This window comes from Etheostoma spectabile, chromosome 4 (assembly GCF_008692095.1).
Source record: "Etheostoma spectabile isolate EspeVRDwgs_2016 chromosome 4, UIUC_Espe_1.0, whole genome shotgun sequence".
NCBI classification, from domain to species: Eukaryota; Metazoa; Chordata; class Actinopteri; order Perciformes; family Percidae; genus Etheostoma; species Etheostoma spectabile.
In genome coordinates this window covers 9,023,232-9,041,076 of record NC_045736.1, presented here as the reverse complement: position 1 = coordinate 9,041,076, position 17,845 = coordinate 9,023,232, and the positions used below count along the sequence as shown (strand labels likewise).

The 17,845-nt window shown below is 41.6% G+C and overlaps 1 protein-coding gene across 2 annotated transcripts in view; it reads right to left on the bottom strand.

Annotated features, from left to right (window-relative positions):
* Positions 1-154: 154 nt before the first annotated feature.
* The window catches only part of znfx1 (zinc finger, NFX1-type containing 1), a 19,134-nt gene continuing 1,443 nt past the window's right edge, over positions 155-17,845 (bottom strand). The window contains exons 2-18 of one of the 2 annotated variants that reach the window (XM_032513317.1): positions 15,493-16,547; positions 14,961-15,195; positions 14,434-14,786; positions 14,069-14,248; positions 13,575-13,681; positions 12,376-12,614; positions 12,114-12,236; positions 11,841-11,989; positions 11,393-11,539; positions 11,161-11,278; positions 8,263-8,498; positions 7,684-7,823; positions 6,527-6,659; positions 6,005-6,172; positions 3,378-3,488; positions 3,098-3,193; positions 155-2,915 (exon numbers count right to left, since the gene is read on the bottom strand). In XM_032513317.1, coding sequence (XP_032369208.1) covers positions 462-2,915; positions 3,098-3,193; positions 3,378-3,488; positions 6,005-6,172; positions 6,527-6,659; positions 7,684-7,823; positions 8,263-8,498; positions 11,161-11,278; positions 11,393-11,539; positions 11,841-11,989; positions 12,114-12,236; positions 12,376-12,614; positions 13,575-13,681; positions 14,069-14,248; positions 14,434-14,786; positions 14,961-15,195; positions 15,493-16,521 — 6,018 coding nt within the window. In that variant the 5' untranslated portion in view covers positions 16,522-16,547 and the 3' untranslated portion in view covers positions 155-461. The remainder of the gene's footprint in view (positions 2,916-3,097; positions 3,194-3,377; positions 3,489-6,004; positions 6,173-6,526; positions 6,660-7,683; positions 7,824-8,262; positions 8,499-11,160; positions 11,279-11,392; positions 11,540-11,840; positions 11,990-12,113; positions 12,237-12,375; positions 12,615-13,574; positions 13,682-14,068; positions 14,249-14,433; positions 14,787-14,960; positions 15,196-15,492; positions 16,548-17,845) is intronic. The other variant, XM_032513318.1, reaches the window with a different exon arrangement.

Here is a 17,845-nt window from a genome sequence, read left to right as displayed (position 1 = left end):
GTTCTTTTAAAGTGTTTTACTGCCACCTATTGTTTAGGAAAAGGACAACTGTTCCTTACAGGAGGAGTCTTAAACATAGAAAGTTACAGTTAATAACTGACACATTATTTCAAATTAAAAATGAAAATTGTTTATCATCTATCACTTATTCTGCGACTTGTTACAGATCCCTGGTTCATGACTTCAGCAGCAAAGCAATTTTTTAAACAAAACCGTTGCAAAATATATCTAAATGTGTAAGAGAAAGTAGTAACATGGATATTTGTTGATATAGAGGTATCACAGAGTACTGCTATTACTAAAGTCTGTATTTTCAATGAAGAGTTACTAGTCAGTAGTGAATGCCATGCAATATGATTATGTTTTCAAGCAGTGCAGTATTACTGTAAAAAACAGTCAAATCAAACCTGTTGCTTACAGTTGGGACTGAGAAGGCAACGACAGTTCCCCAAGATGGCTTTTCAGAAGTCATGTTGATCAAAGTTTAGAATGTTGTTGGCTTCAGACCAAGCAGGGTGCTGTGCCCCATCCATCTCTGAGGCGACTTGGTTGCCACTTGCCAATCTGTGATTGCCCCCACCAATAGTAGCTTCACAATCAGGGCAGCGTCGACTCTCCATAGCCCCTCCACAGTCGTCTATAAGATAGACATGGCCATTGGGACATTTGTACCAGTGTCCAGGTCGCTTTCCCATAGTCGAGACGATCATCTTTCTCTCCTCCTCATTGATCCCTAAGCCTGTGAGGGGAAGCTTTTTGTCTAGTTCCTTCATGGCTTCTTCTACTCCGTCTTGGTCTTGTTCTGTAAATTGGCCAAACTTTTCCAAAACCTTGGTTATTGTTTGTACCTCGGAAATGATTTTGTCACTTTGTCCTCTCATCTCTGCCACATGGCAATGGGCGTTGAGTTCAGTCAAGAGGGTGATTCTCCGGAGCTCTCTCTGCAAATCAAAGACCTGCTGGTCTGTGAATTTTTGGTGCCATTTGTTGAGCCAGTGCTCAAACTCCTTAAAATACTTTCCTAATCTGCTGCTAAGCATGGATGACATGTTTTCCATTTGGGCCTTCTTCAGCTTTGCAACTCTTATTAGGAAGTCCATCTTGTTTTCTAGGACCCACAGGTGCTTTTCTGTGAGATTTTTTCTTTCCAGTGTATCATTGATACGCATATAGTCCTCTTGGCGATGCATTTCATGGAGGAGAAGGTTGTCCTCCCACTGATTTTGAAGGGCCTTCCTGTGCTCTTCAATATCCTCCTGACGTCCGTTTATCTTCACCTTTACCATCTCTATTTCCGACAGGCTGCGGTTGATGTGAGATCCATAGCGTAGATTCTTGCGGATCGGTGTTCGACACTTTGGACATTCCTTCAGTTTTATGGCCACCTGCTCTCCTCCATTTGCCAGCTGGATGTCATCCATCCCCATGTATTGGTCCATGGCTGTGTATTCAATTATGTGTCCACAGTCCTCTAGCTGAATGAAGAAAGCCTCAGGCTCATCCTCAGTGCCAAAAAAAATCTCTGTGACCTCATCGTGATTGCAGATGCGACATTTGCTTGGGCATTTGTCTCCGCACAGACCAATGCATGGGTGGCCGCAATCCAGGGTCTTGGCACAGGGTTGTGTGCATGGCGGACGATCGCATGGCTCATAGCAAAGCTTACTGCAGCTTTGGTGAGGGCACTGCCAAGCGCAGGGCTCAATGCACGGAGCACAGGGCTGTCCACATGGCTTCATACACTTGCTGTGCACGCAGCAATTCTCACATGGTTCCTGACAGGGGGGGCAATCACGAGTGCAAGGCTCCCTGCACTTGTGAGAGCAAATCAGGAGACGGTCACATTTGTGCAAACACGGGTAATGAAACCTTCCCTGAAAACACTTGCCACAGGTACCATGACAGGCATGGCCACATTTTAGCTGTTTCTGACAAGGGGTCCTACATTCAGGCTGCTCTGTGTAAGTTTGGTAAAAGCATGCATCTTGCTGACTGTGGCCACACTTTAGTTTTAAGGTGACCTTCACCATGCACCGTTTAGTGCATGGTTCCCCACAGAATGAATCACACGGATGCCCACAGGGAAGCAGCTTCTGGCAAGGCTTCTTGCATGTGAATGTCTGCGGGTCCTTGTGGCAAGGAACCATCTGAGTGTGTTGACACTGGGGTATGATCTTCTCAACCTTCACTGGACATTTCTTTGGGCATTCTTCATGGCACAGAAGGGTGCACCTGTGACCTTGATCACATAAAATCTTCTGGCAGTCTTTATGACACAGGTACTTCTTGTGTTCCGGGTCGGAGGGGTGGCAGATACGTGTGCAAACATGGCCACATTCCAAACGGAACTCACAAGGCTTGGTGCAGCCCCCCTCAGGGGCTTGTTTGAAATCATCAGCACGAGAGGCTTTTATTTGTCGATCTGGATGATTCTGACAGCACAGGGTCAGAGCACTCCCAACCTGGTCCTTCTCCCTCAGGGTGTGGAAGATGTTGCTCCACAGTTCGACTTGGCTCAGCATTGACTGATTGCCAATACAGTACAGACCTTTTTTGGCACGAGAAAAAGCTACACAGACTCGATTGGGAATGTTCAAAAAGCCAACTTTACCCTGCCGGTTGCTGCGGACCAGAGACAACAAGACAATATCATTCTCTTCTCCCTGGTACTTGTCCACTACATGCACTTTGACCCCATTGAACTCGCTGGCAGGCATGAGACTGCGCAGGCAGTGGAGCTGCCCGGTATAGGTCGTGAGGATGGTAATTTGCTCTGGTTTGTAGTCCTGATAGATAAGATAGCGGCAAAGAGAGACTACAAACATTGCCTCATGTTTGTTCTGATGGCTTTTTCCATCTTTAATCTCTTCTTCTAGGTGGTTGTGCTCCACAAAGAATAAATTGGTATCCACGCCCTGTAAGACAGCAATTGATAAAAACATATTCTATGTTATTATTTGATATTCATCATATTCTTTTGAATCTTGTATACTTTGCAAAGACACTATGCAGATACTTTTGATCCAGGCACACATGCAGAGAGATATTTAAAACAAGCCGATTTGAGACGCAGCAGGACAGAAAATAAAATATGCACCTTAATATCTTCGTAGTCCAACACAGAGGGATGATTTTCTAGCTCTGCGTAGATGTGTGGGGTCAGAAGACGGGCAATGTCTGGCCTCATCCGATGCTGAAAAACAGACCAAAACACAGATAAACACAGGCAATCACATATGGATGCACAGGCATACGTGCACCTACAAACATAACAATTCAAGTGTAATGCTTTCAACTTAACTGCATCATCTAAACATGTTATTGATTGATACATCCTGCAATAAGATAAACAAATGACTAGAAGCAATAACACAAACCTGGTAGTTAAGTCTGACAAAAGGAAGTCCCATGTTCACCAGCCTCTCAAACATGGACATCTCCAGGTTGAAGTTCTTAGCAAGTTCATATACTGTGGCACTGGGGCGTAGCTAAAGAAAAACAAAGCACATGTGCACCATATGCTTTAAACCGTTTTCATATTGCTTAGTTTGTATTTGCTGTACAAACTGAGAACCTTTTGAGACCTAACAGAGGTTTTCAGGGCTAGAATTATGCTTTTATAAATCAATATGCAAGTTTTGTAATCTCTCTTAACCTTTTCCCAGCTTTTGGCTTTTCCATACAGTTAATTTGGCAATTTGTGTACTGCCTTATATTAGCATATTTAAAGAGCCTTAGATCATAACAATGCAAGTGAAGAATAAAGAGAGGACTTTCATGGTCACATGCCTAAGGTGATTGGACCATTTGAAGTCATGTACATTTTAGTAAATACTTACTACACAGTTCCCAGACAGGCGGAGGCAACCACAGTAAGCCTAGACAAGATGAACACTATTCTACAAAGGGTTTCTGTTTTAGGGTGACTGGATGGGAATCTAAAATGTATGCAAATGAACTTTTCTTTTCCTGTCCTGTTAAGTTTTTGTTTTTTGTCTATACAGTATGTGGGAGTGTTTGTGTGTGTGTGTGTGTGTGTGTGTGTATGTTGGCAAACCTAATTTAGCTAGAGGACAGAGTGTGATTGTGCATGTATGTGGGAGGGGTGCGGGGGAGGCAAGACGAATTCTAGTATAAATGTGAAGCATTGTGTTCTGCTCGATTCAACACCAAACCTGTGATTAATGAACAACACAACAATGCCAAAGCTTATTTTACTTGGAAAGTGTGATCCATCCACCTCCATTACATGCACAGATTTAAGTTTGAGTTCCACAAAAACAAAGCTCTAAACACTTACAGTCAAAATAAAATACTATCAAATGGCTTTAAATCCATGAAACAAACAGACCAACACATAGTTGTGCCTTCAGAATTCATCATCTTACTGAAGGTGTATAAGAGGATAAACCCACCTGGGTAGTACATAACCCATGTTTTGTCTTCATTTCTGGGACCCTCTCGTATACCTCGGGTCAAATTGAGCCGTGATTTATTTGGGGTTTTAAAAACAATTCTGAAATAAAATTTTACTTAAATCTATTAACAAAGATTGTCTTTATCTCAATTTAAAACAAATAAGATATGTTTAGGGAATGTAATCAGCCTCTACTGGAACACAATTAAAAATGGAAGTGGGATTTTTTTTTTTGTCATAAGGTTATAATTTGTGTTAAAAATGTGATCATTCTTATCTTGGAAAAACCATAAGTAGTTATATCCAGAATAATTTTCTGATTTGATTTAGGAATACATGTTTATCACAGAAAATTTTTCGGAAATAGACAAAATGTAACTTGTACCATTTTTCTTATTGTAAAAAATTTGAAATGGGTCAATTTGACCCGAATACCATACAAGGGTTAAGAGAGGCGAGAGTAGCAGCGGTTGACAAAATGTCACAAACAGTTTGCAAGATTAAGTGTTTACACTAAAAAAATTGGGCTTCTAGGATGCTATATACTGGGGGTAGCTGTATGAAATGTGCTTCCGGTGTATGATTTGTTTATTTTGGTTTACAGTTTGTTGTTTATCTTGTTATTTTATTGTATTGAATTGTATGGCTATTATGTAATCCTGTCTCAAATTTTGTATAAGGAGGGGTTGATGTCAAGTGGGGGGGGGTGGGGTGGAGTTCAGATGGGGAGGTGTTGTTTTGTGAGTTGTATGTTCTGTGCTAATAAATTAAAAAAAATCGTAATCATAAAAGGAATACCTCGTCTTGATACTTACTTAACACACACACACACACACACACACACACACACACACACACACACTTAATTGTGTTGTAGTTTAAATGGATAAATCAGCTGATACTTTGATTTATGCATTATGCACATTAAATTGCACACACCTGTATAAATAAGGTAAATGGAGCTTCAGGCACAGTGGCAAATTAATTGAATATTAATCTGATGCATGTGATGAATGAAAATGACCATTGATTTTAAAGCCTCTATTTTGAATTCCATTCTTATACTTGTTAAACTTTCAGTGTGACTGTATGAAATGTAGGTTTGTTAGTACATTCAAATGCATGCATAGATTCATGCATAAACAGTACATCGAGCAAATATTAGAACAAGAGCAGAAAGAAGTTACACAGCAAGACAAGACCAGATCAGAATATTGAAATGTGTAATACAACTGTGTGTAGTTGTGATCACATTCTGCAGATTGCTAGACAGGCTGCTGGCCATATGTCCTTGGCAGGCCCTGACAAGTTGTTGTAAGAGTCTACTGAAATTCAGCATATCACTCTTTTTTTTTTTTGGTCACTTTCCTTAAGGCAACACGCACAAACATACTGACAACCACACAATTACACAAATTCTCTCATGACAGGTTGTACTTTCATTTTTCACCTAGGCATGTAACTGAGGTAATTTCAGTCCAAAGGATGATGGCGTATTAAAATACACCAGTGCACACATTGTCAAGCAGAGTATAATGAGATGAAACCAAAAGGTTAGGAATATTATTTTTCTGTGTGTATTCTTACCTGCTGATGGTCTCCGATGAGGATGAGGTGTTGGCATGCTTGGCTCAGTGTGGTGATGGTGTGGGCCTCGAGAACCTCCGCAGCCTCTTCTACAATCACCAGACGTGGACACACCTTCTGCAGAACTTTACGGAACTTGGCTGCCCCTGTTGTTGTCATGCCAATAACCTGATGGACAATATATGTGTTTATCTACACACCTCTGCTTTTTCTTGAATAATTATAATACACATGTTTGTATTGATGCCCTTAAGTACAGAAAAATTAATTTTAATGTCAGCCTATTTAATAGCGTTGACTTTTGGGGGCTCATAGACTACAGTGCCAGCTCCCTTAACCTTTTGTATATCAGACCCACAGTAACTAAATGTATTATAACAACAGTGACAAGGCACATTATCATTATATGCGATTATTGAGTAGACTGTAAAATTGTGTAAAAGTTTTAATTAAACAAGGATCTACTGGTGGATCACTGAAAAAATAACATTCATTCTATTCATTGCTGCAATTGTACTGTACCGTGGCTTCCTTCAGGAGACAGAGGTTCTCTGCACGTTTTACATCAGCCAATCTGTCCACTGCGTTCTGATAACCCTCTTCACTCTTTAGGATTTTGGCACAAAGTTCTAACCTGTAACGTGCCACCCACAACCTGCAGACACAAAGGAATAATAATGGTAAAATGCTGTGACAACTGACTCAATTATCTGGAAGCTGTAGACTCATTATTAGCTCTGCATCTGGAATTATAATCAGAGCCGAAGTCAATGAAATTTGATGCAGTGTTACTTGATATTACTCTAATATATTACTAAGTGCAAAACATATGACATCTGTCTTGGAAGGAAATTGTTAAATCTGTTAGTTTAAATGCTATTTACAACTGTGTTAAAGGTGCCCTGCCACACAAAACTGTTTTTATTTACATTTTTCAAAACACGATAGGTCCATATGTGTTTGTGTTGTGTCGTGAATGTGAAAATGAACTACTACCTCCTCTGTCAGCTCTAGCCACTGAAAAGAAATAAAAGAAGAAATCAGGCCAATTACAAAAGCTGGTCAGTCTGATGTCATGTTGTCTGCGCTCACTACTATTCATGAGCTTGCCCAGTTTCGCTGGATAAAGGATGCTGATAGCCAGGCTCACATTGGCTAGCTGTTTACCAATCAGAGTCAAGCAGCTTTGCTCATTGAATATTAAAGAGAGTTGACACAAATCGAGCTGAGTCTTCCTGCAGGCTTTGTTTACCACACTAGAATGGCTTGAAACAAGGTAACCAAGGCATTTTTTCCATAGAAAAATGTTACAGAGTCCATGGTAGAACTTCAGACATTACCACAAAGTAATGAAATATGTGTGGCAGGGCACCTTTAACAAGAGTCCTCACAGTCCTGTAAGGTGTGATGTCTTGGCCCTCGGAAGTGAAATCCTCCTTTCTGGTGATTAGTTGACTTAATCATACACACTGGGAAAAGACTAAGGAAGAATAGCTTTTAGCTTATGGTGAAGCTAATGGGGATCCAAATAAAACAAATTAAGGTTGCTTGGGGAATGGCAGGAAGAAAAATGAAGGAGAACAGAATTGTAAGAAAGGTACTCGGAGAGGCGATTGAAAGTAAGAGTTGAAAAAGAGGCACAAAGAAAAAAGAAAAGTGAAATACAGATGCAGGCCTACCGATAGAGTCTCCATCTGTCCGGCTGGCTGAGGGTCCAAATATCCCAGACAGCATCTTCCTCTTCTTTAGTCATAACCGAGTTATTCCTGAGCTCTCTCCTGATTTTGTTTTTCAGCTTTCTTTTCTGGGCCCGTTGCATCTGTAAAGATCAAAACAATTTTTGAACTGTCAGAGCCTCAATTTTTTAATGGTTTTAGAGCTAATCTGGTTATATTTTTGTTGCTTATTAATTGAAATAGAATATTGCAGTCTCTTAGTTTGTTTCAAATCAAACTTTACATCAAAGAGTGAGCTGTAGTTTAATGGAGGGTGAAGTGTGTTAAGACGACAGCATGAAACAGAAGTAGTAAATTTAGCCATGGTCTGTAGAAACTATGACTTTGGAACATAGGTTTCTATTGGACAATTCTTACAAATACTGTTAGCATGTGCATGTATCTACCGCTCTCCATTCAGTCCACTATTGCTAAAAAAATAGTGTTCTTAATCAGTTTGCCTAATTGAACAGGGATTGCAAAACTGTTAGACTTGAGAAATGTTCATTACAACCTCCACATTAAAAAAATCTCTTCATTTACCTCCCATCCTTCCTCGCTCTGCTCAGCCTGTATTTCAGCTTCATCCAGGTTCATAGCTAGCATCAGGTCCTCTACCCCTCTGAGAGCCTTCTCCATATCTCCGTTCTTTTTGCCATCTCTACCACCTTTGGGACCAATGTTGTCATCAATAATCCGATCTGCCTGGATCAGTTCTGCTTCCTCTTCGATTTCAATGAGGCCGTCCTCCTCATCCAGCTCCATTGCTTCCTCTGCTGTGATATCAAACACATCTAAGAATCAGTATGGGAAGGACAACACCTGCAGATTTTTTGTTTTCACTGACAATTTATCACGTTGCAGGGGGCGAAGTAAGACACAAAAAAAGGAAAGGTCCTAAAATACAGAAAGTTAACATGGTATGTGGGAGAGGGGACGGACAATATCTGTCTTTTTACTGTACATACTGGTATTACAAATTGTGACTCCAGATTGTATGAGTATAGGTTCAGCTGTGCTATTGGGTTTCATCCCTTTGCGCATGCAGTCGTGAAGATTTTCTTTCCCACCCTTGCATCCAGGAAAGGGCGGGATACTGCCGATACTGTATATAATGTAAACAGACTGTTTACTACCACATAAACACCACCCACTACCACATATATACCCGTTGTTTGTTACCCAACATCAGCATTTTTCTTCAGCCAATGTTAGTGGAGGAGGTGGCACAGATCTTAGAGGGCTACTCCTATTCTCATAGAATCTGGAGTTACAGTTCGCAACAATTGTTCTATTTCATTTAGGCTTCGCCCTCTAAGAGCTGACGCTATTGGGTAAGGCAAAGCTGATGTAGTCAATGCCACCTGCAACAGGGGCCACAAGCAGAATATAGACTAACTATTCCACCAATACACTGACAGGAGATTGTATCAGATAGTCCGTTATTTGGATAAAAAAGGACTGCTATGGTAATGACTTGGCCTAACTGGTTGCAAGGCCAAGGTCATGATTGCAGGTGTGCATGGTTAGTGGGAAACGTTTGTCATGATAAATTACGGGACACCCGCTTTCCTCCCAGCACTCAGTGAAGGAAGGGTGAGGATAGCAGGCAGAACACACATGCACTGGCGCATCATTTCATGACTATAGGCGTGCATGATTGGTGAGAAATTGTATCATGATTGACAAAATATAAACAACATAAATGGGTTGATAGCCTCGCACAGCCAGTGAGAAAGACGCTGTTTTGAAACGAACGCTCTTTGGGAGGGTTCCCTGTAGTGTACAAACAGCAGCTGTGTGTGCCTTATGTCCACCGTGCGTAAAACGTACTATGCGCCAGACACAAATGGTGAAAAAGCCTCTGGAAAAAAAAAACCCGCCTGAAAGGAATTTGCTAGAACTTCGATGACTGAGGAGTTTGGCTGTAAGGTGGCTGTACTCCCATCCCCACTAATGGAGAGGCAGGACGGCATAACTGACAGCGCTCACTCTTTGGCTGACGTCAGTGAAATGTAAAAAGAGGGCTTGAATGTAGTGAACGAGAAGCTGAAGGTTTTACATCAGAGGGCTGATCAGAACGGGGAACTGTCTTGTAAAATCTCAGACCGGGCTGTGGAAGCGCAGAGGAGGATGGATGCTATTGGGGCTCAGTCGGTGGATCTGCTTCGTGCAACTTCCAGACTGAGAAAGAAGGTAGAAGAACTGTCGAAATCACTACATGAATTGGACGCACGTATGACGCTGAAGATGAGAGAGATTGACGGACACTGATTCGGATAAATGCCACCGAATCAACCTAAATTGGATTTAAACTGATTGTCTTTTTTCCACCCCACCCCCACCCTTCACCCGAGCGGGAAAACAACCTGCAGCTGGCCTCACTATCTCCTCCTGCACACTGTCTTTATCTCTCCTCAAGGACAAGGCCGAACTGAACTGAACTGAACCCTTTGTAACAACATAGACAGTCTGCCGCCTCACACTTCACTTCACACACACAAACCCACATAAACACACAAACCCACATATACACCTCGTCCCTATCCCTACCCCCCTCCGAACTGACTGCCTCGGGGACCTTCTTTTTGATTTTCTTCACCCCATGTACTGTGTGTTGTCCTGTGCATTATTATTGTGTTGTTATGGTGTTTTTGTATTGTATTCTTCTTTCTCCTTCTCATGCTGTAACGGATGCTGGTAACTTCAATTTCCTTGCGGGAGTCATCCCAAAGGGATTAATAAAGATAAGTCTAAGTCTAAATGTAATGACAGTTGCCTGAAACAGTTGCCTTTAAAAGACAGAGTTTAGGAGTCAGGCACTGATCAAATCAATTTAATATAAAGATGGACAATTGGAGAGAGAGAGAGAGAGAGAGAGAGAGAGAGAGAGAGAGAGAGAGAGAGAGAGAGAGAGAGAGAGAGAGAAAGAGCTTCTACTTTGCTAAAGTTATATTTTTCATTTAAACACATATTTAGCATTGTAATGCTTTCTCTGCCATTTCTATCAATCTGTAATGGTGAAGTCCTAGTAAAAGTAATGGCGGTAATGTAATGATGGTCTTATGTGTCTTCTGGTTGACATTCCCCTTACTTCCTTAATAATGGAATTCTTTTAGGTGGTCAGTCATAAACGTTTTCACTCCATCTCAACAATAGCAAGGTGAAACAACTTTACAAAAGCAACACTTGTGTTCTGTTGTCACTGTCGAATATGAGCATGTGGATAGTTATCCTACTGAAACATACGGGTAAATGAGAAAAGTGCGTAACTGGTTTTCACTTGTTTGCTTGGAAAATGTAAAGGCCTCTGTGGGGGGAATCTTGTGTGGTTAAAATGATCCATTCACACTGACACAGTTAGAGTTTTCAGATGCTGTTTACAATCCAATTTTCAGATCTTCTCACACCGTTAAGGTTGAGCATTGCTTACCGCCTTACCTTCATTTCTATCTGCAGCCTCTGTCTCCCTCTGCAGGAAGAAGGTGGAACCGATACCCAACCATTCCATCATCAGACTGGACTTCTTCTCACCATAGGTCACAAAATCATCCTGTGTCTACAAATCATTTCATAAACAGCAACTGATGAGTTTGCACTTGTCTTGTTCAGTCTATTCAGTTGTTACTCAGTTTACAAAAATACATAAGATGTGCATGTTTTATTCCCTCACTGGTGGTTGGTTGTGTAGATTGTCCCAGTGTCTGGATGAAATAAAGTTGCGTAAGGAGACTTCACGCAGGACGCCTTTCAGAGAACACTCCAGCTGCATGCTCTGACTCTGGATCACCCTCTCCTCCTCACACAGCTGCTTGTAAATCTGTTAAACACGTTATTAATACAGTGATTAGGTGGCAACATCACACAAGAATGTAATGTATGGCAAATTATTAAGATGAGTAAAGTGACAGGCATATGAATATGACACAAAAAGATGAACAACATTAGCATGATAAAGCCATAGACTTTTTCATAGAATATAAATTGCTGAACTAGAAGGAATTATCATAATCTATTATATCCTTTCATTCAGTCTCAACACCTTTTAAAGGAATTGCATGTGGAGCATCTTGAAACATCACGCTAAGCTACGCCCCACTGTAGGTCCGTCAGCATCCTACCTGATTATATGCTCGACTCAGGTGAGACGGCAGCTTCTGTCTAAAGTCACGTGAGCGGGTCAGCTCCCTTAGATTGAAACGCTTCAGGATCTCGCTGTTGCTGCGTCCTCCTACTCTCACTATCCCCTTTGGCAGAAATTTATGAATACCTTAAAAGCAAAGCCAAAACAGAAAGCTTAAGTGTCTTTGTTTGTTGTTAAGAGACTGTTTTAAAACCCAAACCACTCAAACAACATATAAAACAGATCAAAAATTATTGGCATCCCTTCTTACCCTCAAGGAACTGATCCAGGGCATGGTTAGTGTAACACACTACCAGCATCGGAGCCCCGTCTCTCCAAAGATCCTGATTTGTCAACAGAGCCTGAGCAATCTTAAGGCCAACGTAGGTTTTTCCTGAGAAAATGCAAAATGCCAAATTTTAATGTAAGGGATTTTTATTATTTAACAAATATGTGAAAATCATTTGATACTTTATTTCATTCACAAATTAATGAAGTCATCAACATCCAACAATGGGTTTACAATGCCTCACCAGTGCCAGGAGGTCCCTGTATGATGGTCAGCTCCTTTGTGAGGGCCAGCTGGAAGGCTCTCATCTGAGACTCATCCAGCCCCAGCTTCTCCATGCTCGGCCAGGCCCGTGCCTCCAGGCTATGAAAGGGCTTTATACCGTCCTTATGCTCAGGGTGAGCGACAGATGACAGGTCATAAATATCTCTTCTCCGCAGATAAGCTGGGGGATGCACGTCTGTGCTGCACTCCACGATGTACCTGGATGCATTATGGAGAGAATGACATCTTTAGCGTCTGCTATCTGTGTAAAAGGAGGATGTAGAAACTTCTCACTAATAGATTCTTGTTAATATGTTTCTTTCTCAAAAGATTAACAATTAAAATTTACAGTTAAATCCACTGCAATAAACATGTTAAAGCTCAGTTCGTTTTTATGATTAAAGGGAGCTCATGTAACTTTTGATGAACAGCGGCCAGAAGTGGCACTTACAAGATAATGACAAATAAAACACATTCCTCCTCCTCCGCGCTTCGGAGGAAGGTCTGGCAAAGCAAGACAAGGTGATACCCGACCAAATAAGCCTTTAGCTGCAAAGTGTACTGAATTGAGCAAAAATTGCATTTTGTTGCCCGTGAATTCAACTTTTTATTGAGGAATAAGGTGTTATTCTTCAGTCTTTAAATGCAAGCTGAAAATCAGCATGAATTTAGTTATGATAGGTAAAGGAAAACGGTGTCAGAGCTGGATAATTCATCTTCACAAGCCCCCAGCTGAGGAAGGGGGGTTTACCAGGAAAAGCTGGAGATGGTTGTCAGGGGAAACGCCCACCAGACTGCACTGTTTGAACCACACAAACTAGCGTCTACACATTAGGCAAGAAAAATTACAGATAGAAAGGAGAACTATCTTTGATATATACTGGATATATAAACAATGCTTTGTAAGTGATAACTCCCATGGTGCACTTAAGAAGGAAACACTGTTATTTATTTAGTATTTTCAGGTAGTCACAAGTTATTACTTTGTGGTGTCTATGGGGGGGCAGACAATAACTGAACTTTTGAACTCATCCATGTGTACCTTGGCATTTAAAGCTGATTGCTGAACTTGCTTTGTACCATTTCTCCCCCCTGCTGCCCTGTGGAATTCTATAAAAACTATGACCTTGATGATAAAACTCCTCCACAGCACACAAACACGCAGACACACACTCCTACCTCTGAAAGGGCAGTTTGTCCTCCTCCTGCTCCTGTAGGCCCTCTAGAACATAGCGATAGGCCTCAAAGTAGGCAGTGGTCTCAATCATCAGGAACGATTGATCTTTCTGTGAGATAAAACACATTTAGTCCTTTGTATATCTGTTTCATATAAAACCATAAATTTCCCTACCCTGCACCTATCCTGCATGTTAGGAACGTAACAGTCGAGGTGTTGATTTACCTTGGTGGTCATTTTGGAAGCTGCAGTTTGATGTGCTAAACAGTTATACTGAAAGGAATTTTTAATCTTTTGTCAACCCCATTTATATCAGTGAAGGGTGGACTAAATATTAGGAAACACCTCTCAGTATTTTTGCTTATGTACCTGAAAAACTGGCAACTAATTTTTGCTTCAGCTGCGGTGTTTGTAGATTAAGTGGCTGAAATTAAAACCGTAACATCCCATATCCAGAACTGCATGCATTCTGCCCTTAAAACAATTTACTGCTCACCTCAATGCTGGCCAACTTCAATCTGCTTTCTTCAGTAAAGGCAATCTGGACCTGTCCCTTACGCAGCTGTTTTGGGTCCCGATCTGACACTGTGGCAAATAAGAAGCTCTCAAAATTATCGCACGACAGACAGACCAGGGACCCGTAGATCAGCCTCTTGGAGTTCTGCCAGACCACAAACTGTAAGATAGATAGATAGAGAAAATAATTTTTATTACACGTATTAATATACAGTATGTCTTTCCATTTGCTATTCAATTAGCAAATTGTCATTGTTACTCTTAAAAAAAATTGCTTTATTCTATTAGTCGAATGGCATATATGCATTAAACATAACAAACATCTAAGTCCATCCAGAGACGTACCTTAAGTGGCTTATTGTCAAACTGGACTATGTAGGCAAGGCCACTCGACGTGCACCTGGGTACCACCACTTTTGTGTCCAAATACACTCTGATGTCATCAAAGCGCTTCGTCTTCAGTGAATTATCTCTCCTCCCCTTGTCCATTTTGTCCCGAAGCAATTGCTGGATCCCCTCACGGAGTGGCCGCACAAAGTCCTCTCTCAGCAGCCGGAAGTGCGTGTCAAGGTAGACGTGGGTGTTTGTGTAGCGCTGAGAAGTGAGGTTGGGTCTAAGAAAGGGCCTGTGTTCCTGATGGAACTCCTCAGGAGTTGGGTAGATAGATATGGTCCTGAAATCTTCCTGCTCTTCTTCACCTGGGTTAGAAATAACGGGAGTTTCAGTTGCTCAAGTATATATAAAACTGTGTGGCAATTATTTCATCCCAAAATATTTTTTTCTGTAGTGTTGGCTTGAGGACATGGTATCAAAATGTTTAAAAACAAAAAAACAACAACATTTCAGTAAAAATATATATAGGGGGCCATTACCTGGGTTTTCACCTCCAGTGGGTAGGAGGGCATAAGTGTCCTTGTCTGAGCGCAGGGTACCCTGCGAGGATCTCTCCTCGAGGTGCTGGATCAGGGTCTGAAAACTCTTCACGCTCTCCTCCGTTTCAGGCTGGATGTCCACTCCTTTTGCCCTCAGGCTGTTGATGGAGGCATTGAGCACCGTCAGCACCAAACTCACAGCCTGCATAGAGCTAGCAGGAAAGATGCTGAGGACCTAATGAGCATTATATTGAGGATAGTTAGTTAAAACATATTTAACTACAAGGAGTTCAACTACTAATTTAAGAACTGTTAACAGAAAGAAGCACAATCAGGCCAAAATAATGAGGAACATTTTATGTAACAAAAGATTTCTGTAAATGTTTGGTTGGACTTGAGTTTGTGTCATTTATCAAAGGCAGCTCTTCTGGGTCTACTAAATGACTTCAGTGCAAACTCGCACTCACGGTGTCATTTTCATGTATTACTTCATTTATCCTTCAACTGAATTGGCTCTTCCACTCATATTTACCTTTGACAGAATAGCCAGGATGTTTTCCAGGTGGTGTGGGTACTGTGCCCTGCGGACGGGGTTGAACTCTGACCCCATGCCCCCAAGATAGTAGGGCAGGACGATGCGGAAGAACCCTGAATCTTTTATGATGCCGGCCAGGTGCTGCAGGGTGCATCTTTCTGTATGTCCTTTGAAGGCTTTACTCAGCACCAGGCAGAGGAGTTCGACAAGGTCCTGCCTCATTTGTGTCTCGCGCAGGACCTCAGGAAGGCCAGGGTGAGAGGAAAGGGTGATGGCCACTACAGATGGATCTTCTCCAGAGAGTTCTTCCAGTGTTTTATAGCCCAATCTATGACCATTCGGTGCCCAGACTCTGCCTGTAGAATTGGATCTCCCTCCATTTCTCTCTTGCCTGTCTCCCACATCTCTTCTCTCACCCCCTCTCCCATCCACACTATGTCCTCCCCTGCTTGCACCCATTCCTGCCATCCTCCTTCTAGCTCCTTCTCTTTCAGCTGCACCTTGCTGTCCGTTTCTTCCTACCCCACCTCTCTCTGCCCTTTCTCCTCCATTTCCACCTCTCCCCCTCCCACCTACTCTCTGTCTGGCTCCTTCTCCCTGTCTCCCTACATCTGCTGCTCCTCTTCCTCTCCCTACATCTGCTGCTCCTCTTCCTCTCCCTGCATCTGCTGCCCCTCCTCTTCCTCTCCCTGCATCTGCTCCTCTTCCTCTGCCTGCTGCTCCCCCTCTTCCTCTCCCCCCTTCCCCTCCTCCTCCACCATCTGTCTCCTTCCTGCCTTCTCCTCCTGCACCTCTTTCCACCCCATTTCCTGGGTCTGGTCCTCCTCTTCCTCTTCTTCTGCCTCTCCCACGGATCCCAACACCTACTCCTCCTCCATCTGTCTCATCCCTTTTGGCTTGGTTACTCCCATGTCTTTTTCTTTGTTTACCGCTGTTTCCACTAGCATTTTCATTTTGGCCATTATCAGCCCCTGGGGGACCTGGGCTAGGTCCTCTGCTCCCTGTTGTTGAAGTCGGTCTTTCCATGGTCTTGTATGTTCATATGACAGTTCCTGAAATTAGGGTTGGTAACAATGATGCTTTCTGAGTGGCAAGTAATTATGTCATGAAAGTGAAAACTAGGGCTGCACAATATATCAGTTTTTTTTTAACAATAAAAACTAAACGCATCACGAACGACGACGTTATCATTTGTTATTGGTACTTTTTCTATTAAATTCAATGTTCAATTTGTTCAATGAAAGAATGGTTTTAAATGATTTCCTTTCTTTTGTTTTAAATTCAAAAAGCTATTTGTTGTATTTTAGCAGAATACTGAAGGAAGCAGAACTGAGTACTTTAATATTTATTCATAGCAAGTAATACTGTTATTGCAATTTTCAACAACATCATCGCATATTTTCCTTACATTGTGCAGCCCTAGTGAAAAAATTATACATTTGATCATAAGATCATAAGAATTTGAAGGTTGTGTAATGTATGTGTACTGTAAGGGCAGATTTTAGAGCTCAATTATTTATATTATTTAGCTTACTTTTCTCACATTTTACCAATTTTTCTCACATTAGAGACAGACATTGTTGTAAACCACCTTGCTATCTAGGCCTATTATTAGTTTGATGTAGTATCAGGACAGTCACTTTACTTTACCTAACGTTACTTGTGATAAGCTATCACGTTTGTAACAGTGAAATATTGTAAAAAACATTCTCATCTGTGAAAATGTTTTTCCCTGTTGCTTAGCGTTGGCACCTATTTCGTTGGAAGATCAAAAAGTAGCACAAAAGTCTGGAATATTCTTCTGGTTTCTACAGGTCTTTACAAGTCGGAACTCCGTACCAAGATGACGGCCACAGAGATCTAAAACTCTGCAAGTGCAGTTTAGATCACAAAGTTCAGTTTTCAGACAGATGTTTTTGAAAAAGTCGTGGGTAAAAGCTATTCTTTCATAGGATATTATAACATGTAGGCTATGCGTAATATAACACCTCATGTTTACTTTAAAGGCAAATTATGTATATTAACAATATGATTAATAGATGGGCCTTATGCTTCCTCCTTACCTTTCGCTTGGCCATGCCTACGCTGATTGAAATAGACATCAAATCAATTAGGCTAATATAAGGTTGTGGATTTGGGTGGAGTCATATGATAGTCCACAGATACATCCATGAGCTAGACTTACTAGAAAAGTTATGTCCATTGACTGGTCAGGGGATCTGAATGGGTTAAACCATCAGAGAACGTTCCCTAAAGGTTCTCTAAAGGTTTTTTTACAAACACATTCAGAGAACCTTGAGAGAACCATCAGAGGACGTTCCCTAGGTTCTCTTAAGGATATATTTTTTTA